Source organism: Hyla sarda, chromosome 3, assembly GCF_029499605.1.
Source record: "Hyla sarda isolate aHylSar1 chromosome 3, aHylSar1.hap1, whole genome shotgun sequence".
In the NCBI taxonomy this organism is placed as follows: domain Eukaryota; kingdom Metazoa; phylum Chordata; class Amphibia; order Anura; family Hylidae; genus Hyla; species Hyla sarda.
This window is the reverse complement of record NC_079191.1, coordinates 294,385,044-294,412,059: the sequence shown is the minus strand read 5'-3', so window position 1 is coordinate 294,412,059 and position 27,016 is coordinate 294,385,044. Positions and strand designations below refer to the sequence as shown.

Here is a 27,016-nt window from a genome sequence, read left to right as displayed (position 1 = left end):
ACCTTCTGCCGTTGCCCCTGACTACGATCCTTGCTGCCTGCCCCGACCTTCTGCTACGTCCGACCTTGCTTCTGCCTACTCCCTTGTACCGCGCCTATCTTCAGCAGCCAGAGAGGTGAGCCGTTGCTAGTGGATACGACCTGGTCACTACCGCCGCAGCAAGACCATCCCGCTTTGCGGCGGGCTCTGGTGAAAACCAGTAGTGGCTTAGAACCGGTCCACTAGCACGGTCCACGCCAATCCCTCTCTGGCACAGAGGGTCCACTACCTGCCAGCCGGCATCGTGACAGTAGATCCGGCCATGGATCCCGCTGAAGTTCCTCTGCCAGTTGTCGCTGACCTCACCACGGTGGTCGCCCAGCAGTCACAACAGATTGCGCAACAAGGCCAACAGCTGTCTCAACTGACCGTTATGCTACAACAGTTGCTACCACAGCTTCAGCAGTCATCTCCTCCGCCAGCTCCTGCACCTCCTCCGCAGCGAGTGGCCGCTCCTGGGATACGCTTATCCTTGCCGGATAAGTTTGATGGGGACTCTAAGTTTTGCCGTGGCTTCCTTTCCCAATGTTCCCTGCATCTGGAGATGATGTCGGACCTGTTTCCCACTGAAAGGTCTAAGGTGGCTTTCGTAGTCAGTCTTCTGTCCGGAAAAGCCCTGTCATGGGCCACACCGCTCTGGGACCGCAATGACCCCGTCACTGCCTCAGTACACTCCTTCTTCTCGGAAATCCGAAGTGTCTTTGAGGAACCTGCCCGAGCCTCTTCTGCTGAGACTGCCCTGTTGAACCTGGTCCAGGGTAATTCTTCCGTTGGCGAGTATGCCGTACAATTCCGTACACTTGCTTCAGAATTGTCCTGGAATAATGAGGCCCTCTGCGCGACCTTCAAAAAAGGCCTATCCAGCAACATTAAAGATGTTCTGGCCGCACGAGAAATTCCTGCTAATCTACATGAACTTATTCACCTAGCCACTCGCATTGACATGCGTTTTTCTGAAAGGCGTCAGGAACTCCGCCAAGATATGGACTCTGTTCGCACGAGGCGTTTCGTCTCCTCGGCTCCTCTCTCCTCTGGTCCCCTGCAATCTGTTCCTGTGCCTCCCGCCGTGGAGGCTATGCAGGTCGACCGGTCTCGCCTGACACCTCAAGAGAGGACACGACGCCGTATGGAGAACCTCTGCCTGTACTGTGCTAGTACCGAACACTTCCTGAGGGATTGTCCTATCCGTCCTCCCCGCCTGGAAAGACGTACGCTGACTCCGCACAAAGGTGAGACAGTCCTTGATGTCTACTCCGCTTCTCCACGTCTTACTGTGCCTGTGCGGATGTCTGCTTCTGCCTTCTCCTTCTCTACAGTGGCCTTCTTGGACTCTGGTTCTGCAGGAAATTTTATTTTGGCCTCTCTCGTCAACAGGTTCAACATCCCAGTGACCAGTCTCGCCAGACCCCTCTACATCAATTGTGTAAATAATGAAAGATTGGACTGTACCATACGTTTCCGCACGGAGCCCCTTCTTATGAGCATCGGATCTCATCATGAGAGGATTGAACTTTTGGTCCTCCCCAATTGCACCTCGGAGATTCTCCTTGGACTTCCCTGGCTTCAACTTCATTCCCCAACCCTGGATTGGTCCACTGGGGAGATCAAGAGTTGGGGGTCCTCTTGTTCCAAGAACTGTCTAAAACCGGTTCCCAGTAACCCTTGCCGTAACTCTGTGGTTCCTCCAGTAACCGGTCTCCCCAAGGCCTATATGGACTTCGCGGATGTTTTCTGCAAAAAACAAGCTGAGACTCTACCTCCTCACAGGCCTTATGATTGCCCTATCGACCTCCTCCCGGGTACTACTCCACCCCGGGGCAGAATTTATCCTCTCTCTGCCCCAGAGACTCTTGCCATGTCCGAATACGTCCAGGAGAATCTAAAAAGGGGCTTTATCCGTAAATCCTCCTCTCCTGCCGGAGCCGGATTTTTCTTTGTCTCCAAAAAAGATGGCTCCCTACGTCCTTGCATTGACTACCGCGGTCTTAATAAAATCACGGTTAAGAACCGCTACCCCTTACCCCTCATCTCTGAACTCTTTGATCGCCTCCAAGGTGCCCACATCTTCACTAAATTGGACTTAAGAGGCGCCTATAACCTCATCCGCATCAGAGAGGGGGACGAGTGGAAAACGGCATTTAACACCAGAGATGGACACTTTGAGTATCTGGTCATGCCCTTTGGACTGTGCAATGCCCCTGCCGTCTTCCAAGACTTTGTCAATGAAATTTTTCGTGATCTATTATACTCCTGTGTTGTGGTATATCTGGACGATATCCTAATTTTTTCTGCCAATCTAGAGGAACACCGCCGGCATGTCCGTATGGTTCTTCAGAGACTTCGTGACAACCAACTCTATGCCAAAATTGAGAAATGTCTGTTTGAATGCCAATCTCTTCCTTTTCTAGGATATTTGGTCTCTGGCCAGGGACTACAGATGGATCCAGACAAACTCTCTGCCGTCTTAAATTGGCCACGCCCCTCCGGACTCCGTGCTATCCAACGCTTTTTGGGGTTCGCCAATTATTACAGGCAATTTATTCCACATTTTTCTACCATTGTGGCTCCTATCGTGGCTTTAACCAAGAAAAATGCTGATCCCAAGTCCTGGCCTCCTCAAGCAGAAGACTCCTTTAAACAACTCAAGTCTGCCTTTTCTTCGGCTCCCGTGCTCTCCAGACCTGACCCTTCCAAACCCTTCCTATTGGAGGTTGATGCCTCCTCAGTAGGAGCTGGAGCTGTTCTTCTACAAAAAAATCCTTCCGGGCATGCTGTCACTTGTGGTTTTTTCTCTAGGACCTTCTCTCCAGCGGAGAGGAACTACTCCATCGGGGATCGAGAGCTTCTAGCCATTAAATTAGCACTTGAGGAATGGAGGCATCTGCTGGAGGGATCAAGATTTCCTGTTATTATCTACACCGACCACAAGAACCTCTCCTACCTCCAGTCGGCCCAACGGCTGAATCCTCGCCAGGCCCGGTGGTCTCTGTTCTTTGCCCGATTTAATTTTGAGATTCACTTTCGTCCTGCCGATAAGAACATTAGAGCCGATGCTCTCTCTCGTTCCTCGGATGCCTCAGAAGTTGATCTCCCTCCGCAACACATCATTCCACCTGACTGCCTGATCTCCACTTCTCCTGCCTCCATCAGACAGACTCCTCCAGGAAAGACCTTTGTTTCTCCACGCCAACGCCTCGGAATCCTCAAATGGGGTCACTCCTCCCATCTCGCAGGTCATGCGGGCATCAAGAAATCTGTGCAACTCATCTCCCGCTTCTATTGGTGGCCGACTCTGGAGACGGATGTTGGGGACTTTGTGCGAGCCTGCACTATCTGTGCCCGGGATAAGACTCCTCGCCAGAAGCCCGCTGGTTTTCTTCATCCTCTGCCTGTCCCCGAACAGCCTTGGTCTCTGATTGGTATGGATTTTATTACTGATTTACCCCCTTCCCGTGGCAACACCGTTATTTGGGTGGTCGTTGATCGATTCTCCAAAATGGCACATTTCATTCCTCTTCCTGGTCTTCCTTCTGCGCCTCAGTTGGCTAAACAATTTTTTGTACACATTTTTCGTCTTCACGGGTTGCCTACGCAGATTGTCTCGGATAGAGGGGTCCAATTCGTGTCTAAATTCTGGAGAGCTCTCTGTAAACAACTCAAGATTAAATTAAATTTTTCCTCTGCATATCATCCCCAGTCCAATGGACAAGTAGAAAGAATTAACCAGATCCTGGGTGATTATTTGCGACATTTTGTTTCCTCCCGCCAGGATGACTGGGCAGATCTCCTTCCATGGGCCGAATTCTCGTATAACTTCAGGGTCTCTGAATCTTCCTCCAAATCCCCATTTTTCGTGGTGTACGGCCGTCACCCTCTTCCCCCCCTCCCTACCCCCTTGCCCTCTGGTCTGCCCGCTGTGGATGAAATTTCTCGTGACCTTTCCATTATATGGAGAGAGACCCAAAATTCTCTCTTACAGGCTTCTTCACGCATGAAGAGGTTCGCGGATAAGAAAAGAAGAGCTCCCCCCGTTTTTTCCCCTGGAGACAAGGTATGGCTCTCCGCTAAATATGTCCGCTTCCGTGTCCCTAGCTACAAGTTGGGACCACGCTATCTTGGTCCTTTCAAAATTCTGTGTCAAATTAATCCTGTCTCTTATAAACTTCTTCTTCCTCCTTCTCTTCGTATCCCTAATGCCTTTCACGTCTCTCTTCTCAAACCACTCATCCTCAACCGTTTTTCTCCCAAATCTGTTCCTCCCACTCCTGTTTCCGGCTCCTCGGACGTCTTCTCGGTCAAGGAGATTTTGGCTGCCAAAAAGGTCAGAGGAAAAAATTTTTTTTTAGTAGACTGGGAGGGTTGTGGTCCTGAAGAGAGATCCTGGGAACCTGAGGACAACATCCTCGACAAAAGTCTGCTCCTCAGGTTCTCAGGCTCCAAGAAGAGGGGGAGACCCAAGGGGGGGGGTACTGTTACGCCGAGCGCTCCGGGTTCCCGCTCCTCCCCGGAGCGCTCGCTTCACCTCCTCCGCTGCAGCGCCCCGGTCACGTCCTCTGACCCGGGGCGCTGCGATCCTGCTGCTAGCCGGGATGCGATTCGCGATGCGGGTAGCGCCCGCTCGCGATGCGCACCCCGGCTCTCCTACCTGACTCGCTCCCCGTCTGTTCTGTCCCGGCGCGCGCGGCCCCGCTCCCTAGGGCGCGCGCGCGCCGGGTCTCTGCGATTTAAAGGGCCACTGCGCCGCTGATTGGCGCAGTGGTTCCAATTAGAGTTATCACCTGTGCACTCCCTATATTACCTCACTTCCCTTGCACTCCCTTGCCGGATCTTGTTGCCTTAGTGCCAGTGAAAGCGTTCCTTGTGTGTCCCTTGCCAGTGTTTCCAGACCTTCTGCCGTTGCCCCTGACTACGATCCTTGCTGCCTGCCCCGACCTTCTGCTACGTCCGACCTTGCTTCTGCCTACTCCCTTGTACCGCGCCTATCTTCAGCAGCCAGAGAGGTGAGCCGTTGCTAGTGGATACGACCTGGTCACTACCGCCGCAGCAAGACCATCCCGCTTTGCGGCGGGCTCTGGTGAAAACCAGTAGTGGCTTAGAACCGGTCCACTAGCACGGTCCACGCCAATCCCTCTCTGGCACAGAGGGTCCACTACCTGCCAGCCGGCATCGTGACAACGAAAAAACTATCTCGGAATCAGAATGAAAGGTGAAAGCATCCCAGAGTTATTAATACTTACAGTGACAGTGGTCAGATGTGCAAAAAATGGCCAGGTGCTACACTGAAAATTGGCTGGTTCCTTGAGGGGTTAGGGACCAGGCCAATTTTATTTTTAGCATTTTTATTTTTTCCTCCTCGCCTTCTAAAATTCATAACTTTTATATTTCCATCTACAGACCCATATAAGGGCTTGTTTTTTGCGTGACTAATTTTACTTTGTAATGAAACCTCTCAATTTACCATAAAATGTACGGTGTACCCCAAAAAAAGTTTTTTAGGGAGGGAATTTACATGAAAACCACAATTTTGTACATTTTGGAGGGTTTCGTTTTCACACTGTACACTTTAAGGTAAAAATGACATGTGTTCTTTATTCTGTTGGTCAATATGATTAAAATGATACCCATGGCTAGATACTTTTATACTTGTACCACTTAAAAAAAAAATCTAATAGTTTTTGTATAAAATCAGTAATCTAAAATAGCCCTATTTTGACCACCTATAACTTTTTCATTTTTCCGTATATAGGGCAGTATGAGGGCTCATTTTTTGCACCATCATCTGTACTTTTTATCAATACCACATTTGCATATATGCATAGATCATTTTTTTATAAATTTTCTTTGGATTAAAATGTGACTAAAAAGCAGCATTTTTGGACTTTTATTTTTTATTTTTTACGTTTACGCCGTTCACCATGGGGGATCATTAACATTATATTTTGATAGTTCGGATGCTTATGCACGCGGCGATGCCAAATATGTTTATGAAAAAAATTTTACGCTTTTTGCGGGTAAAAGTGGGAAAAACTGACAATTTTCATTTTTCAACTTTTTTTTTTTTTTTCCACTTTAATAGTCCCCATAGGGGACTATCTATAGCAATCATTTGATTGCTAATACTGTTCAGTGCTATGCATAGGGCATAGCACTGATCAGTGTTATCGGCTTTCTTCTGCTCGATCTCAGACCAGAGCAGGAGACGCTGGGAGACGGACACAATGCTCGAGGACGTAAATGTACATCCTGGTGCGCTAAATACCGCCGCACCAGGACGTACATTTATGTCCGTTGTCGTTAAGGGGTTAAACAAAAACTCAGACCGACACAAATGAGGTTAGGTTAGGGTTAAATTATGCCCCCTTTTCGGTTTTCTCAGTAAAATGGAGAGTTTTTTTTTTTCATTTCTGGCGCAATGAGACAGCATCTATCACGAAACCTGACAAAAAACGTGGGTTTACAATAGTAAATCAAGGCCATTGAGATCTTATATATATATATATATATATATATATATATATATATATATATATATATATATATGTGTGTGTGTGTGTAAATACTGGTTCCTAATTGTTACATTTAAAAATGTATATTGATGTATCCTAAGTCTATTGTATATAACTATAAGTAAAAGCTACTGCAAGGGCTCTGCAGTCAGCTCAAGGAAGATTTTATGCATATGAGCATTTGCTACATAATCCTATAGACGGTTCACAGTATACAATGCTATACTTTTATATTGGTATATTAATACATAATTTTTACTTATTTTCTATGTTATTTTATGTTAATAAATACTATTGCTATTACCCCATTAGGAATTACAGTATATTTATACACCTACTCATCTTTAATCACAGCAAACCTCATATGCCTCACTAGAGGACAGCAACACCCAATATTTGAAAGCTAGATTGTATTAGGTACACAACTTTTCTCTTGTGCCAGTCCTCATTGGTCCTATTCCCTTTTGTGTCTGGTGTTTAGCAACCTATACCCACGTTTCTTGATTCTAAATAGTAGTTTAATAACAAAAAGAACTGCAGTGAGCATCTTACCCTTTTAACTTTTGTCAGATTTTTTTTGTTTTTGTTTCTTAGAAATCTAGATTATCAATAAGGTAGATATTGCCAGTATAGTACCTTACAGATTGTCTCCAAGCTTCCCCAGTCTTGTAAACAGGATTTTTTTATCCTATTGTTGCATCATTAGGCACATTACTAACTAAACCGAACCTGTCAGGGATTCAAATACTGGCCCGGGACCTGACAGATTAGAAGAACAGTGTTCTGACATGGTTCTTCTCAGTTTATGGCTATCTAGTTAAAAGGTGAAATATAACAAATTGTCACCAGCCATGACTGTTATCCAGTAATGGGAGCAAACACGTCAGTTTCCAGTGGAAAGCAGTGTGAGACCCTAAAGACCTAACAGGTTCTCTTTAATGTCAGAAAGCACCCCTATTGAATTAGATTTTGCCAATCACTTGAAATAATGTGGGAATGTGGGCATCATAGAGGAATGTTAGGGCTCGTTTACACGACTCCCGTTATTGCAGGTTTAAAACGTGTTTCAAGCTATTGTAAAATGAATCCCATTGATGTTAGTGGGATATCTTTACAATCCTTTGTCACCAGTCTGCTCTTATTTCCATTATTTTTGGCAGGAGAAAAGATGCATGCAGTATTTTTTTTACCGTAAAAAAAAATTTAAAAAAAAGGAAGATGAACGCTGTGAAGGATCCTAGAGTCACCCTACCTACTTGGATGGACTTTAGGATATCACTATTTGTACCCCTCAGTTGATTTTGTCCAGTGACATAAAGCTCAGAGTTAAAATACTTTTATTTACTGTTTAAATACACCTTTTTGCACACTTTCGACCTTTTGCACACTGTCCACCTCCTTTACACCATACACCTTTTGCACATGGTTCACCTTTGGTACAATGCAATAATTCTACACATGCTTCTCCTTTTTGCACACAGTACAACTTCTGAACACTTCCACCTTTTGCATTAATTTTATTGGATTAATTCCCAGACTCACTGTCAACTGTATAGTCTTTACTGACCCTTCCCCCTGTGATGTCCTTCCTATAAAAGAAAACCTCCAAACCCCAGTCACCAAGGTGACGGAGTAAAAAACCCCTATTGAAGATTCCCTCCCTAACTATATAAAACTTCACTTTTATTGTACTATTATTAAAAAAGTCCCCTGTAGTGAATAAAATTAGCAGACTATTCCCTCAACTAATGTTGCTTCTCCTGTCTGGAGTTCACAGTAATATGTACTTGACAGTGGCTGCAGACCACTGTCTATTGGGGAAAATGCTGCAATTAAAATGTAATCAATCTGTCTCCCCTACATGTTTCGTGGTATGACCCACGTCCTCAGGGGTTAAGAGACAAATGGCCACGTGTATATGCAAGTGCTTCCTTTTATAACGTCCTTTGGACACTCCCCATACCTTAGAGCCAATGATGATCTCACATAAACTTACCTGTTCCTATGCCACCTATCACTTGACAGTTTATTACAGGTCCCTCGAATTAAAGGATAACTTCCGGCGCTTGTTGATGACAGTCATAGGTCGCCGCACTTACCCGTGTTTTCCTTTGTTTACATGTTCCGTTCCGTAGATCGCTCATGCGCCCTATCTCTGGGCTCTGAGAAGAAGCATTCCTGTAGGGCAGTTCCTAAGGGCGAAGCGTAACTGCTCTACTCAAGAAACCTTTGAGGCAGAATCTAGAGAGTTATCCAGGAGGTTTAGAGTAAGGGGTTACCCTCTAGCACATGTGAAGAAGGCACATAGGAGAGCAAACAATAGTGATAGGAGACAACTATTAACCTCAAATAGAGCAGCTACAGAACACAAAATCTGATGTATTGGTACATATGATGCATATAGTACTAGGATTTTCAGTATCTTACGTAGATTCTGGCCGATTCTATATTCAGATCCAGATCTAAGAAGAGTTGTAGGGGTTAGACCACAAGTAATCTTTAGGAGAGGATCCAATCTTAAGGACATTTTAGTCCGTAGTCATTTATCCTCATTGGGGGAGATCCATAATAGACCTCAGATGGGGGTCATAGGATCTTTTCCGTGTGGCCATTGTGGTTTCTGCAAATACTTACCCAAAATTCAAGAGTTCTCTAACCCACTTGATGGACGTCAGTATCAAATTAGACAATTTATTAATTGTTCAAGTAAAAACATCATTTATGCAGCTCGCTGTAATTGTCGCAAACTCTATGTCGGTAAAACAACGCAAACATTTTGGAGGAGAATCTCCAAACACCTGAGCACTATACGTACAAACAGTGATACGCCACTTGCTAGACACATGAGGGCAGTTCATAGTCTGAATGTATTTGAGATCGAATTTTGGGGTATTTGTCAGAAACAGCTGGGTTCACGTAGAGGCAATATAGATAAAATATTGTTACAAGAAGAATCCAGATGGATCTATAGACTGGGAACTCGTAGCCCCTATGGCCTTAATGAAGGCTTCTCCTTTGCGGCATTTCTATGAGTAGAGATGGTACAATCTCTATAATTTTGATTATTTAGAGTTGGCGATGGTATTATTCTGGGCAAATTTAAGTATCATATAATTTTTGATTGATATATAATTAATGCGGTCCCCCGTTTTTCTATTTGTTTTGCCATATAATGTGTATATATGGATAGATACATACTTAACCAACAAAAGATAGAGGACAACCAAATAGATTATATATAAGTGCAAGTGTATAAATTAATTAAGAAATAATTAATTATAAAGCCATTAGGGTTAAACTATACTACCACTTTATTAATAGTGGGAATTAACTGTTAATACACTTGCTAGATATACAACTATAGAGATTATAATCTACAACTAAATGATTATATGGGTTGTCTATTACAGATCCCTATAAGCCTCCTTTATCTAATACCTTAATCCTAACATACAGATCAAGAGATCCTTGGGATCTATATATGTCACTAATACTGGGTAGATAACTTTCCATCAGCCAGACTCTAAGTCTGTGCAGATGCGCATTGACATCCTGAGATACGGACTTAAGTCTAAGTCCACATGCGCGATCTACGGAACATGTAAACAAAGGAAAACACGGGTAAGTGCGGCGACCTATGACTGTCATCAACAAGCGCCGGAAGTTATCCTTTAACCCGAGGGACCTGTAATAAACTGTCAAGTGATAGGTGGCATAGGAACAGGTAAGTTTATGTGAGATCATCATTGGCTCAAAGGTATGGGGAGTGTCCAAAGAACGTTATAAAAGGAAGCACTTGCATATACATGTGGCCATTTGTCTCTTAACCCCTGAGGACGTGGGTCATACCACGAAACATGTAGGGGAGACAGATTGATTACATTTTAATTGCAGCATTTTCCCCAATAGACAGTGGTCTGCAGCCACTGTCAAGTACATATTACTGTGAACTCCAGACAGGAGAAGCAACATTAGTTGAGGGAATAGTCTGCTAATTTTATTCACTACAGGGGACTTTTTTAATAATAGTACAATAAAAGTGAAGTTTTATATAGTTAGGGAGGGAATCTTCAATAGGGTTTTTTTACTCCGTCACCTTGGTGACTGGGGTTTGGAGGTTTTTCTTGGTTTATTTACCCCCTTTCCCGTCCTGGGCATCCAAGTGTTTGTCCTATAAAAGAAGACACTTGTTCCACAATAAAGAGTTCTGATTTTATACCTGAAGACTGGTGTTGCCTGGTTCTTTGGGTACAAGGATGCAATAATCTCTAGTTCTGCCTGGGGATATTGCCTGGGATATGCTGGGGCTTGTCATCCGGAAGGAGAAGTCACTTTTGGCGGAGTCAGTCCGTCACAATTGGTGGCAACGGTGGGATCTGACTTCTCCAGGATTGACACTGAGACCAGCCCAGCTGGGGGAGATGCAGCCGCTGGCTTGACCCCGGTCTCAGCAACTTACCCTGGCGAGGAAGAGCCTGTAAGGATGGAGGATTTCTGAAGAGAGGTGCAATGGTTCCTGGGTCTCTTCAAAGATCCTCCATGAGAGAGTGTGAACAGGGTCCTTACACAGCTGACCCAACTCTGTATAGCGAAGCTGCAGTATGCCATGGAAGAGATGTCCATGCAAGAGAGAGCCTTAATTCGCTTACAGATTTGGGAAGTTGTTCTTGAGGAGTCAGTGAGAAGCCGAGCACAAGTCCTGCCCACCCAAGAACAGCGCTTCAGGGAACAGGTCCACTTGCGGCTTCGCTACCTCAGAGAGCAACCCACGGGCAGCGAAATGGTTGAGTTGCACAGATTGGTGCAGAAAGAAATGGAGCTCGATGCTCATTATAGTGCCCTGTACTGGTGGGCAAGCTGCAGGCAGTCGGAGCCAAACACAGCCTGTTCTCCGTTAGGGACAGACTTCGGCTGGCCTGGTCTATTGTGGGATGCATTCGAGGAGCGGTGCGACTTTGGCCGTACCGAGGCATACAGACTCTGGGAAATCCAGGACAAGCGGAGAGAGATGCTGCCGCAGTCGGAGGTGCCAGACCTGGAACCGGATCTATCTTGGCTGACGTATCAGGAATGGTACCTCGAGGAAGACTACCTGTCCTTGTTTGAGGGGGATTTCTATGGTCACGAGCCATGTACAGCAGAGGAAACCAGCACAGATGAGATGGCTGGTCTCTGTCTTCCCCTGGATTGCACACCGGACCGCAACGCTCTAACAGTATACGGTCAGGACACCAGAGTGGAAGTGCTGGCATTAGGACTGAGTTCTGCTACACTCTGTCCAGCATCAGACACCAGTGCCAGCTCTACAGCTACAGAGGGGTCAGTGATCCCTGTACCAGTCCACCCTGGATCGCAGGCAGTTGGCCTGGATCCACAGAGACTGTTTAACAGCACAGGAGCAAGCACAGACGGTGCGGCTCCCCAGATGGAGAATTTTATGCCGGGAGATGGAGCAGTCGGCTCATCTCCCCAGCGCAAGAGGTTGCAACCGGATGAGGAGGCAGTTGACCTCCCTCTCCACCTACTGAGCACAGCCCCAGCTGAAGCGCCGGCTTCAGGGCAGAGTCCTACTATACTCTGCTCAACAACGAATACTGCAGCTACAGAGGGAACCGTGATCCCTACACTGGTACAGCTGGGATCGCAGCCAGTCGGCCTGGATCCCCAGCGACTGTTTAACGGTACTGGTGAAAGCACAGTTGGGGCAGCTTCCCCGCTGCACAATTCCATATTGGGAGATGGAGTGGTCGGTTTACCTCCCCAGTGCCAGACATTGCAAACAGGTGAGAAGGTAGTCGACCTTCCTCTCCACCTAGTGATCACTTCTCCAGCTGAGATGCTGGCATCAGGGCAGAGTTTTGCTACAATCTGCCTAGCACTGAAGACTGCTGGCAGGTCTGCAGTTACAGATGGGACTGTGGTCCCTGCATCGGTCCACTCAGGATCCCAGACGGTTGACCCGGATCCCCAGCGGCTGTGTAACAGTGCAGGGGCTGGCACAGTCAGTGCGGCTCCTCAGTGACAGATATTGCAACCGAGTGAGGAAGCAGTCGGCCCCCTGCTCCTTCAACTGGTGAACAGATGGAGTTTTCCTTTGGGAAAGGTTGCTTGGGAGGGGCTCAGAAGCTAGCCTCCTTCCCACAGACTATGGGCCAGGCCAGGCCTTCCCTCTCCCCTGGCCGGGGAGGGGAGGAAAAGCAGAAACATTTTTTGAGGGGAGCCCCAGTAAGCTTCATACAGGGTTTGCTGGTATTGGATTACATTGTTGCCGCACACCCCAACCAAGAGGAGGACCAGGACAACTGCGTCTGGTGGTTGAAGCCCGGATAGCCCCAAGTGGATCCGTTGGGATTGCACCGGGTCTGCCGTTTTATTAGGTGGAGCACTGTGATGGATCCTAGAGTCACCCTACCTACTTGGATGGACTTTCTGACATCACTATTTGTACCCCTCAGTTGATTTTGTCCAGTGAAATAAAGCTCACAGTTAAAATACTTTTATTTACTGTTTTAATTCACATTTTGCACACGGTCCACTTTTTGCACACGGTTCACCTTTTGTACAATGCACTAATTCTACACATGCTTCTCCTTTTTGCACACAGTACAACTTCTGTACACCTCCACCTTTTGCACTCAAGGCACTGTATAGGGAGAGCTATTTTTATTGGATTATTTCCGAGACTCACTGTCACCTGTATTGTCTTTACTGACCCTTCCCCCTGTGATGTCCTTCCTATAAAAGAAGACACTTGTTCCACAATAAAGAGTTCTGATTTTATACCTGAAGACTGGTGTTGCCTGGTTCTTTGGGTACAAGGCTGCAATAATCTCTAGTTCTGCCTGGGGATATTGCCTGGGATATGCTGGGGCTTGTCATCCGGAAGGAGAAGTCACTTTTGGCAGAGTCAGTCCATCACAAACGGCTTTAATAAATTTAACACTGAAGTCTTTGGCGAACGGATACTTTTGAAATGTCATTCGTTCGGACCCATTTTTTTTTTTTTTACTTCTGGGCATGCTCAGAAGAGAACCAGGAAGTCCAGAGAGCATTCCAAGCAAGGCACCCGTGTGAGAAAAGTTCATCTGTCCCTTCAGCTCACATCCCTGCAGATATCCCGCAAATACGGTCCCGATTAATTTCCGCAGCATCCATACTTGTGTAAAGATTACCATTTGGGAAGGTGAGTATAAGGATTGCTGAGATTTTATATGGATTGTGTTTGTTTACTGTTTTTGTGGTGAACATGTGTGTAGATAATGGGAAGTAGCTGTATATTATCAGTGTGACTGATGTTGGGGTAAGTGGGGGGGGGGGGTATGAGTCATAAATACAAATGTTGTAGCCTGTTTTTTTGTGAAAATGTCCCACAGAGACAAGCACCACGTCCACGCTTTGTAAGTATTTTTTTTTAATTACCTCTGATGCAGGGTGTATGGGTGCCTCCATCTGTTGCAAAAATACAACTCCCATGCTATATGGTCTGTCAGTGCATGCTGGGAGTTGTAGTTTTCCAACAGCTCGAGACAGATATTCTTTCCCCACCAGTGTGCTTCCTGCTGTATCAAAAATACAACTCCAAGCAGGCATGTGCTGTGCAAACAATTTTTCACTTTAGTTTTTTCTACCAAACAGGGACAACTGCTCAGATTTGATTCTGAAGTAGAAGAAATGAAGGACCCTGAGTTTATAAGTATATTTCAAATGTTTTCGATACCTTTCAGTCCTCTCTGTTTTATCTCCTATCCTAATGATATGAGATAAGTGTCAGATGGAGTTTGCTTCCAACTCAAGTTGATCTTTAGTTTAGTACCAATTTTGTTTTCACCCAATTATTTATTTATTTTTTTGTTGTGTAAATATTCAGTTATCCGACCAAGAAGACATATCTGACATGGACCCTCAACAGCAGACTGTTCAACAAAGTGTAAGTCTAAAAAACTTGTTCAATTGTGCATTTTTTAAATGGTGTGTTTTTTTTAAAGTACGATGACAATCCTTATTTTGGGTACTACAGGAACAGAACAGCAGACAGCCCAGCAGCCGCCCTAGCAGCAGACTCAGCCATCCCACCAAAGGGGAAAGGGCTCACGTGGGTCTCGCGGTCGAGGGGGAACTGAAAGTATATAAACTTGAAAAAAAAAAAAACTTATGGTATTCTATCTTGGAAAAAGATATGTTTAGGTCTCTGGGGCAATCCACGCACAATTTGTTGTCTTTTTCTATGCTTTCTACAAAATTACCCCACAGTTGTGAGAGAGATTGTTTCCGTGACCTCAGGACGGAGAGGGAGGCACCTCTCAAGTGGGTCAGCACCAACAGCCAAGAATGCCAACAAACATATCCAGCGGCTACAGTTCCTATGCAGATGTTCAGAGCTCAGAGAGCAAGTATTTTTAAATATTTTTCCATCTATTCCTTCCATCTATTAGGGATATTTGTTGAGATTTCTTAAAACCTGTCTAGAGGAAACATTTCTAATTTGACCATAGCAACCTATCCGATTCCTTCTTTCTTTTCAGATGCGTCATGTGATTGGTTGTCTAGCGACAAAGAAACTTTGTCACTAGACAGGTTTTGAGAAATGTCACCCATTGTTTAATGATGTACATATTCAAATAATAATTTTTTTTTTTCAGAACAATGTCGAACAAGCCGCCGCCGACAGGTGACTTAGCTACTGAGACTGGGGGAGAAATAGCTTGTCAATCGGACAATTCTCCCCTACCATGATCTTCCTCTGCTGGACCATATCCCACTAGCATTTCAGCTTCCTGTGGGTCGGTGGTCCACCAGGGAAGATCTGGTAGGAGAAGTCAGAGTGACCTTGAAGATCTTATCAGGTTGTTGCAAGATGCCCTGATAAGATTAGACCAACAGATGACTGAGTTGAGGGACGAAGTCACCAAGCTTGTTGCATGGCAGGAGGGAGCAGTGTCGTCAACAGATCCCCGAGCTGTCACCGTCACTCCGCTTCTTGTCGTTTTTGCTGCTGGACCCTCTGAAGCAGGACATCAAACCTGAAATTAATATATGCAGGGAACTTTTTGATTAAGAGAAAGGTCAAGTGTGGCAGCAGAATCATATACTCTTCTCCTCAAGGTCTGCTCCGAGACTGAATTCCTCTGTTCTTTCATCCTTTTTATGCCCTTTTCTAGGCCTGGAAAAAAGGAGGAGTTAAAACCTGGAAAAAAAGGTTAGGCAGGTGTTAAAAAAAAAAATCGGACAAAAACTAACAAAAACGCGTCAAAACGTGAGTAAACGGGTCAAAAACTAGTCATCCGTTTACACCCATTTTAAAATCCGTTTACATCTGTTAATTTCCATTTTTTGCATGTCCTTTTTTTCCCTTGACGGGAGAATAATGGGATGGGTCTAAACGGCCGTGTGAACATAGCCCTTAAAAAATAAATAAAAAAAATGTCTGTAAGCAATGCATTGAATGATTTGCACACTTATGACTCAATTATGGTGTATCCTAGATATTTATCGTTTGAAATACCCCTTTTAGCACACTACACCTTTTACATGTATGTTATTTATTTTTCTATTTAAGATTATTATTTAAAGACAAAGAAAGGAATTGGGATGAGATTGAGAAAAGAATAAGAGCAGAGAGTGAAGTGCCTATTTTGAAAACTTCATGTGCGGTATGTTTTCACTTTGCAACTGTCACTATTTAAATTAGGTTATGTTTACATTACATTAAGGTTGTTCAGAGCTGTAATCCCAGGGGTATTTTGTTTTTGGTATTTTCTTTACTTACCAATCAGATACGATATGTGCTTCCTTTTGTTTTTTTTGTTTTTTTAATTTGTGCCAAAGTAGTAAGAGGCTCAGCACTTGTACATCTAATCACCCCTTGCAGACGATTTGTCGAGAACATGGCTCCCTTTGATCCTTTCAATTATGATGATGTGGTGAATGTGTGTGTTATATAGGCAAAAAAAGCATAATAAACTGCAGTTTCAGTAGGTCTTTTTGGGAAGGTTTATCAAGCTGCGCCAGACAGACAGACTTTCTATAAAGTCACAAATTTTTCCGCAGAAATGCTCGTGCCAAGGGAGTATGCTCAAACATTGCAATTTCTGTGCAATAATGTGAGGATTTACACTGCTCATGCCATGGGAGTGTGAAGTAGCCTAGAAAAGGGCCCTGGGGTGCACCCTCACCACATATAACATACGGCAAACTTGCGACACATAAAGTTGCACGTAAATTTGTGTGCCGAGCATAACGGCAGCCACAGAGCCAATTAATTTTCTAATAAGCAAAGCTTTGTGTCTAAAACTCTTCTTGGGTCATCCCTTAAGCATCAAACTGAATATTTATGATTTTTTTCAAAACGCGCTTTGATGCAAAATTACATGAATTTGTATAGATGTAATAAACTTGTTTTTCTGTGCAGGAAATTTTGTCAATACTACAAGAACTGAAGCGAATAGAAAAACAGTTACAAGGTATTAAAGTTTTATATGTAGTGACACATGTAAACACAATTACTAATATAATAAATCCTTTTTTTTTTACTCTGCATGATTAAATCAAATGTGCCATTAAAATTGTGCTAGACAATTGTAAATCTGTATATATGTTAAAGTACATTAGATTTGTACCAGAAAAGAGCAAAAATGCATATATCCAACTCCTGAAAAAACATATCTAAACTAACTTTAATAATACATGTTACATACTTGAACTTTATAATACATGTAAAGAAAATAGCAAACTGAAACGTGTCACTTAAAAGAAGTGAAACTCCAACGCATTTTGGGCCGAGCACTAGCTCTTATTCATAGCAGTGATACAACATAAACCAAATGTATAAATACCTTATGGTAAATGACGCTTGATGCACTTGTCCAACATTACCTATAATTTAAGTATAAGAGAACGTTCCACCCTTAAATCGCTCCAACTTAATTTACACATATGTATTAGATAAACATAGAATGTGTCAGCAGATAAGAACCATTTGGCCCATCTAGTCTGCCCAATAATCTGAATGCTATGAATAGTCCCTGGCCCTATCGTATATGAAGATGCTTATCCCATGCATGTTTAAACTCCTTCACTGTATTTGCAGCGACCACTTCTGTAGGAAGGCTATTCCATGCATCCACTACTCTCTCAGTAAAGTAATACTTCCTGATATTACTTTTAAACCTTTGCCCCTCTAATTTAAAACTATGTCCTCTTGTGGTAGTTTTTCTTCTTTTAAATATGCTCTCCTCCTTTACCATGTTGATTCCCTTTATGTATTTAAAAGCCTCTATCATATCCCCTCTGTCTCTTCTTTCTTCCAAGCTATACATGTTAAGGTCCTTTAACCTTTCCTGGTACGTTTTATCCTGCAATCCATGTACTAGTTTAGTAGCTCTTCTTTGAACTCTCTCTAGAGTATCTATATCCTTCTGGAGATACGGCCTCCAGTACTGCGCACAATACTCCAATTGAAGTCTCACCAGTGTTCTGTAAAGCGGATAAAGGGGGGTTCAGTGATCATCCTGGGATCATCCTTGTATGTAAAATTGGTCATGGAAATGTTGGATGTGAAACCACGTATAGAAGAATCAGGTCAAATCCCACAAAACAGATACAAAGTAAACTCAATGGGGTAGATTTATCAAAACCTGTGCAGGAGAAGAGTGGTGCACTTGCGCATAGCAACCATTCAGATCGCTTCTTTGATTTTTAAAGGTGCCTGTGAAAAATGAAAGAAGCAATCTGATTGGTTGCAATGGGCACCTGCACCACTCTTATAACTTTCCCACAATGTTCTTTTACAAGAGGGGGTTAGTCTGCACAAAAAGAGTTTCTTTCCCCCACTTCTCTAAGTGTTCAGTATTCCATGCTTTACCAAAAGGGCATAAAAATGTTTCCCCCCTCCTTTCTGGCCAATCGTGACAGGGATAGATTCCTTACTTGAAAGATTGGGCGATTGGCTTGATCACCTGCTCCAACTCTAGGTATCCAGAACATCTGGCTATATCCAAGACACCAAGGCGTTACTAGAGGCGATGACACAATTGAAATGGGAACCAGGTTGTATGTGGGTAGCATGTGATGCTTACAAATGCATCCTACATACCTGTGCAAGTTAAGCATCAGTCATTGAGCTTGGACTCCAATATTGTTGAGTGGATCAGGCAGTGGCTGAGTAACAGACAACAGAGAGTTGTAGTCAATGGAGAATATTCAGAGCAAGGTCTTGTCACCAGTGGGATACCTCAGGGATCTGTACTGGGACCAATATTGTTTAATATCTTCATTAGCGATATTACAGAAGGTCTCGATGGTAAGGTATGTCTTTTTGCTGATGACACAAAGATATGTAACAGGGTTGATGTTCCTGGAGGGATCCGCCAAATGGAAATGGATTTAGGCAAACTAGAAGAATGGTCAGAACTCTGGCAACTGAAATTTAATGTAGATAAGTGCAAGATAATGCACCTGGGGCGTAAAAACCCTCAGGCAGAATATAGATTATTTGACACAGCCCTGACCTCAGTATCTGAGGAGAGGGATTTAGGAGTAATTATTTCAGAAGACTTAAAGGTAGGAAGACAATGTAATAGAGCAGCAGGAAACTCTAGCAGAATGCTTGGATGTATAGGGAGAGGTATAAGCAGTAGAAAGAGAGAAGTGCTCATGCCATTGTACAGAACACTGGTGAGACCTCAATTGGAGTATTGTGCGCAGTACTGGAGGCCGTATCTCCAGAAGGATATAGATACTGTAGAGAGAGTTCAAAGAAGAGCTACTAAACTAGTATATGGATTGCAGGATAAAACGTACCAGGAAAGGTTAAAGGACCTTAACATGTATAGCTTGGAAGAAAGAAGAGACAGAGAGGATATGATAGAGACTTTTAAATACATAAAGGGAATCAACATGGTAAAGGAGGAGAGCATATTTAAAAGAAGAAAAATTACCACAAGAGGACATAGTTTTAAATTAGAGGGGCAAAGGTTTAAAAGTAATATCAGGAAGTATTACTTTACTGAGAGAGTAGTGGATGCATGGAATAGCCTTCCTGCAGAAGTGGTTGCTGCAAATACAGTGAAGGAGTTTAAACATGCATGGGATAAGCATAAGGCTATCCTTCATATAAGATAGGGCCAGGGACTATTCATAGTATTCAGATTATTGGGCAGACTAGATGGGCCAAATGGTTCTTATCTGCCGACACATTCTATGTTTCTATGTAAGCAGTTAAATATCACTTGGGAAATTGTAGCAATTATGGTTATGATTTACAGGGATACATACTTGATGTTCTAATTTTTCTGCTTCACCGTAACAATTTTGAAGGACATTTATCATTGTTGCTTAGGTAAGCATGGTCAATTTTTTCATACTATAACAGGGGGTTGATAAATTTGGCTCACATAAGCAACAAACAATAAATGACTTCAGAACACACAGTTGTGGGAAAAAAATGTGCTATAGTTACATAGTTACATAGTTAGTACGGTCGAAAAAAGACATATGTCCATCAAGTTCAACCAGGGAATTAAGGGGTAGGGGTGTGGCGCGATATTGGGGATAATTAATAAATATATATATATATATATATATATATTTATATATATAAATATATATTTCTCTATCAGCTCCATTGGGGGACACAGACCTTGGGTATATGCTGCTGTCTCTAGGAGTCTTGACACTATGGTAACCAAAAAGTCGGCTCCTCCCAGCAGGATATACCCGCCTCCAGGCCACTGAGCAATTCAGTTTTTGCTTAGTGTCTTAAGGAGGTGGACACTGGTCTGGTGTTCTCCAGACCAGGTCTCATATTTTTTAGGTTTAGGGAATATGTTAGTGCTTTATCCCTTTTTATTTCTGTTTTCAGGTGGGGACTCAGGAACCGCGGTTCACTGTTTCCCCATTGCGAGAGGTGGCAGGCATCTTGGATGTACTGTTAACCCCCTCTCGCCAACGGTCAGCGCTTGGGGTTGTACCTCATGGGTCCGGGTCCCCCTACCTCCCTGTTCGCCTTGCTATGAGCTTGGCTTGCTGCAGGTGAAAATGCTGACTGAAGACTACATTCTGAAGACTTCTTTAGGTAAGTTCTTCACCATGTGTTCCCCCCACATTAGGCAGGCAGTGTTCCCCCACATTAGGCTGGCAGTGTTCCCCCACATTAGGCAGGCAGTGTTCCCCCACATTATGCAGGCAGTGTTCCCCCCACATTAGGCAGGCAGTGTTCCCCCAAATTAGGCACACAGAGTTCCCCCACATTAGGCACACAGAGTTCCCCCACATTAGGCAGGCAGTGTCCCCCCACATTAGGCATGCAGTGTTCCCCCACATTAAGCAGACAGAGTTCCCCCACATTAGGCAGGCAGTGTTCCCCCACATTAGGCAGGTAGTGTTCCCCCACATTAGGCAGGCAGTGTTCCCTTACATTTGGCAGGCAGTGTTCTCCCACATTATGTAGGCTAGTGGTCTTCAACCTGTTGACCTCCAGATGTTACAAAACTACATCTCCCATCATGCCCGGACAGCCAACAGCTGTCCGGGCATGCTGGGAGTTGTAGTTTTGCAACATCTGGAGGTCCACAGGTTGAAGACCACTGATATAGACAGTGTTTCCCCACAGACATACAGCCTCCAGTCATATACAGTGTATGGCTGGAGGCTGTATGCCTGTGTACTGCCCACTTCAGTGCTCCGACCACCACTCTGGCTATAGCAGTAGGTCTCGGGACCTGTGGTCGGAGCACGGAAAATGACGTGCCGCTGGTCACTTACCAAGCTGTCCAGCGCGCGTCTTCCTTCTTCTCTATCCTCCGGTCCTCTGCACCTTCGTTTCCATGGACGCACACACGGGACGTCAGTGACGTCCCGGTGTGCGCTATGTCCCGGCGGCCCTGCGTTTTTAAACTTAACACGGGGCCGCAGGGACTTAATAGTGATGGGGGGAATTGCCCCGTCGCTACAGGACGGGCAGACACCGGCTCTGCTCTTGGCCCTGGGCCAGCTCGGGGCCCCAAGCAATTGCTTGGTTTGTCTGTCCTGTTGCTACCTCCCCCGCCGAACCCCCGGGACTGACTCGATCGAACCCAGGTTAAGAACCACTGCTCTAGAGTATCTATATTCTTTTGGAGATACGGCCTCCAGTACTGCGCACAATACTCCACGTGAGGTCTCACTAGTGTTCTGTACAGCGGCATGAGCACGTCTCTCTACTGCCTATACCTCTCCCTATACATCCAAGCATTCTGCTAGCGTTTCCTGCTGCTCTATTACATTGTCTTCCTACCTTTAAGTCTTCCGAAATAATTACTCCTAAATCCCTCTCCTCAGATACTGAGGTCAGGGCTGTGTCAAATATTATATATTCTGCCTGAGGGTTTTTGTGCCCCAGGTGCATTATCTTGCACTTATCCACATAAAATGTCAGTTTCCAGAGTTCTGACCATTCTTCTAGTTTTCCTAAATCCTTTTCCATTTGGCATATCCCTCCAGGAACATCAACCCTGTTACATCATTGTGTCATCAGCAAAAAGACATACCTTACCATCGAGTCCTTTTGCAAAAACACAAATTAAGATATTAAACAAAATTGGTCCCAGTGCAGATCCCTGAGGTACCCCACTGGTAACAAGACCTTGCTCTGAATATTCTCCATTGACTGTTGTCTGTCACTAAGCCACTGCCTAATCCACTCAACAATATGGGAGTCCAAGCTCAATGACTGCAGTTTATTGATAAGTCTTCTATGTGGGACAGTGTCAAAAACCTTACTAAAATCTAGATATGCGATGTCTACTGCCCCTCCACCATCTATTTTAATCACCCAGTCAAAAAAATCTATAAGATTTGTTTGATATGATCTCCCTGAAGTAAACCTATGTTGTTTTTCTTCTTGCAATCCATTGGATTTTAGATGTTCCACAATCCTATCATTTAGTAGGGTTTCTATAAATTTCCCCACTATTGATGTCGGACTTACCTTTCTTGTGAATGGGCACGACATTTGCTAATTTTCAATCTTCCGGGACGATTCCTGTTACAAGGGATTGGTTAAATAAGTCTGTTAACGGTTTTGCTAGCTCAACACTAAGTTCTTTTAATAATTTTGGGTGTATCCCATCAGGCCCCTGTGACTTATTTGTCTTCACTTTAGACAGCAAACGTCTTCCTCCCTACTTGAGGTCCTTTTTCTTCTGTAAAAACTGTAACAGAGCTGGATGTGGATCCTCTACCTGTGTGGCTGATGACTCGAACCGTATCGGGGAGCAGAGTCAAAGGTGCCGCTGGTCTTCATGGGCTTGCTTTGGCAGGCGACACCCAGGTCGCTACCCCCGACACGTCTCAACCACACTGGTAACTGGGCAAGGCGAGGTACCGAAGGAGGAGGCTGTAGAGTAGTCAACGTAGCAGATGGACTAGGCAGGAGGCAAAGGTTTGTAGTCAAAAAATGTAGCAGAAGGTCTGGATACATGGGTATGGCCAAACAGGCAATAGGGAATGCTTTCTCTCAGGCAATAGGCACTGAAGATCCGTCAGGGGGGATGTGGGAGGTGCAACAACTTATAATGTGCTGTCAGGTGCTTTTACTAATTATGGGCGTACTGGCCCTTTAAATTTCAAAGCTCTAGCGTGCACGCCCTGAGGAACGGTGACGCGCGCCAGAGCTGAGAGAGTGAGCGCGCTTCAGGTGTGCGACGAGGTGAGTGACGGGCCGGGATTCGCATGTGGGACACTGCGCTCACAGCCGGCGCTTGTGGCCGGAGCGCAGTGTGTAACAGTAACACCCCCCCCCTTTGGTCTTCCCCTCTTTTTATGGCTTAAGAACCTTTTAAGAAGATCCTGATCTAGGATGTTAACCTGTGGTTCCCAAGACCTCTCCTCTGGTCCCAACCCCTCCCTATGTACAAGAAATAAACATTTTCCTCTGATGAGTTTGAAGTCCAGAATTTCTTTGACCTTTATATACATCCGAGGTACCCGAGATGGGAGTAGGAGAAACATCCTTTCTAGAGAATCGGTTATAGATGATGGGTTTCAAGAGGGAGACCTGAAAAGAATTTGGAATCCAAAGGGAGGAAGGGAGATGAAGAGAGTAAGCCACTGGATTTAGGCGTTTTTTGACTTTGTAAGGACCCAAATAGCGTGGACCCAGTTTGTAACAAGGTACTCTGAAGCGGATGTACTTAGATTATAAGCACACTTTGTCCCCGGGTGAGTACTTGGGAGGAGGAAGCCTTTTCTTGTCCGCTTGAAATTTCATATGGGTCATGGCACGAAGGAGGGAGAGACGAGTCTTCTTCCAGATGGAGGAGAAGTTCCGTACAAGTTCATCAGCCATAGGGACACCGGTGGGAGAAGACAAGGGCAAAGGTGGAGGAGGATGAAGTCCATAGACTACAAAGAAAGGTGAAGATCCTGTGGATTCGGTATCCTTTATGGTTGTACAAAAACTCTGTCCAGGGTAGTAGATCGGCCCAGTCATCTTGGCGGGCAGAAGCAAAGTGGCGAATGTAATCTCCCAAGACCTGATTCACCCTCTCAACTTGACCATTAGATTAGTCCAGGGCAGGTCAGGAACAGGTAAAGGATGTAGAAGACCGGCTGGCTTGGCACGAGGAGTTTTGTCCCGGGCACAGACTGGGCAGGAAGGAACAAAGTCTGTGACATCCCTTTTCAGAGTGGGCCACCAATATTGTCAGGATATTAGTTGCAAAGATTTATGGATACCGGCATGACAGAGAGGAATGACCCCATTTCAAGATTTGGAGTCTCAGACGAGGAGATACATAAGTCTTCCCAGGGGGCAGATGCTGAATACCTGCTGGTGCTGCGGAAATAAGACTGAAGAATCAGGAAGAACAATATGTTGAAGGTGTGATTCCAGGTCTTGTACCTCAGAAGATCTTGATAGAGCGTCAGCCCTAAGATTCTTCTGTGCTGGAAGGAAATGAATAAAAAAGTTAAACCTGGAGAAGAATAGGGACCAGCGAGCCTGTAGAGGGTTGAGATGATGGGCAGACTGAAGATAGAGTAAATTCTTGTGATCTGTGTAGATGGTTATTGGATGCACTGAACCCTCTAAGAGATGTCGCCATTCTTTCAAGGCCAACTTAATAGCCAGTAGTCACGATCTCCTATAGTATAATTTCTCTCCGCTGTAGAGAAGGTCGTAGAGAAGAATCCGCAAGTCACAGTCCTGCCCTTGGAAGAGCTTTGTGTCAAGGCTGCTCCTGCACCAACTGAAGATGCATCCACTTCCAAAGTGCAGAAGAGAAGGCAGACTAAGTGCTTGAAGGCTTTCTCAGCCTCTGAAGTCCAGAGCTTTGGATTGGCAGTTTTCTTGGTAAGAGACACGATGGGGGCAACCAAGGTGGAATAGTGGAGAATAAACTGCCGGTAATAATTGGCAAAGCCAAAGAAGCGCTGAATCGCTTTCAGACCAGAAGGTTGAGACCACTTCAGTACAGCAGATAATTTGTTAGATTCCATTTGAAGTCCTTGACTGGTAACAATATACCCCAGAAACAGACTGGTCTTTTCAAAGGTACACTTTTCAAGTTTTGCATAGAGTTGGTTGTCTCGGAGACGCTGTAAAACCTGCTGGAAATGGAGACGATGAATGTGGAGATTGGGCGAATAGATCCAAATAGACAACGACACAGGAGTAGAGAAGGTCCCGAAAAATGCCATTGACAAACTCCTGGAAGACTGCTGGAGCATTATATAGTCCGAATGGCATTACAAGGTACTCAAAATGTCCATCTCGAGTATTAAACGCTGTCTTCCACTCGTCCCCTTCTCTTATACGAATCAAATTATAGGCACCACGAAGATCCAGTTTGAAGAAGATCCTGGCACCTCGCAGCCGATCAAAAAACTCAGAGATTAAAGGAAGGGGATAACAATTTTTTACTGTAATTTTATTCAGTCCTCGGTAGTCGATGCAAGGACGCAACGACCCATCTTTTTTTTTCCACAAAGAAGAACCCGGCTCTGGCAGGAGAAGAGGATTTCCTGATGGATCCCTTCTGAAGATTCTCCTGGATGTAAGTTCATATGGCCTGGGTTTCAGGAACTGACAAGGGGTAGATTTGGCCTCTGGGAGGTGTGGTGCCAGGCAGTAAATCAATGAGACAATCGTAAGGACAATGTGGAGGCAAGACTTCAGCTTACTTTACACTGTAGACATCAGCAAAGTCCTGGAGGAACCAAGGGAAACCTGTCAGAGGACTAGAGGAAGATTTCAACTTGGTCACACATTGCAGTACGGGCCCCCATCGAAGAACTTCTCCAGTTTTCAAATCAATCTGTGGAGCATGGAGTTGAAACCACGGTAGGCCAAGCAATTGAGAAGTATAATGTGGGAGAACGTAGAAAGACAAGTTCTCCTTATGGGAGACTCCGACTTGCATAGATAATGGTTCTGTGCGATATAGCACGGTACAGTCCAGTCTTTCTCCACTGACCGTAGAGAGATACAGTGGTTTTACGAGGCGGTACACCGGCAGATGATACTTATGGACTAGGGAGGCATCAATTAATTTTCCTGCTGAGCCAGAGTCTAGGAAAGCCAGAACAGAGATGATCTCATTAGAACGAAGAAGAAGCTGGACCGTCATATTTAAGCATGGAGAGGTGGAACTCACACCTAGGGAGGCCTCTCCCACGAACCCTAGGTTCGAGTGTTTCCCTGTGGCTGTGGACGCAGAGGACAATCCTTAAGGAAGTGGTCTGCACTGGCGCAGTATAGGCATAGATTTTCGGTTCGTTGGCGAGTTCTTTCCTGCTGGGTCGGGCGAGACCGATCCACTTGCATAGCCTCCACTGCGGGAGGCAACATAGAAGGTTGCGGTGGTTGCTGGAAAACTGGTGCCAGATGAGGAAAGTGCCGAGGTCGTGCAGATTCCCTTTCTTGTCGCAGTTCCTCTTGTCACTCAGAGAGACAGATATCAATCCAGGATGCCAATTGTATAAGTTAATTCAGGTTAGATGCCAATTCCCGGGCAGCGAGGACATCCTTAATTTGACTTGATAGTCCTCTCTTGAAAGTAGCGCAGAGAGCTTAATTATTCCAAGACAACTCCGACGCCGGGGTCCGGAACCGGATGGCATACTCGCCCACAGTGGAGTTGCCCTGGGAAAGACTCAGCAAAGCCAAGAAAGCTAGGGCAGGTTCTTCAAAGACAGTTCGAAATTCCATCAGGAATGCCTGGAGATTGGTAGTGATAGCATCACTGCGATCCCACAGTGGAGTTGCCCAGGCCAAGGCCCTACCAGATAGGAGACTGATGACGAAGGCTACCTTTGTTCGTTCCTTGGAGAACAGGTCCACCATGAGTTCAATGTGCATGGAGCACTGCGTCACGAAACCACGACAGGACTTGGGATCCCCATCAAACTTCTCTGGAAGCGACAAATGGAGATTGGTTCCGGAGGAGACTGCAGCAGCGGGAGGCTGTACTGGAGCTGGAGAAGGCTGTGGCTAT

The 27,016-nt window shown here is 45.0% G+C and overlaps 1 protein-coding gene across 1 annotated transcript in view; it reads left to right on the top strand.

The window, feature by feature from the left end:
- Positions 1-27,016, top strand: part of CEP170 (centrosomal protein 170) — a 539,078-nt gene that overhangs the window by 488,336 nt on the left and 23,726 nt on the right. Inside the window, exons 16-17 of the mRNA XM_056566907.1 lie at positions 16,102-16,195; positions 16,954-17,005. Coding sequence (XP_056422882.1) covers positions 16,102-16,195; positions 16,954-17,005 — 146 coding nt within the window. The remainder of the gene's footprint in view (positions 1-16,101; positions 16,196-16,953; positions 17,006-27,016) is intronic.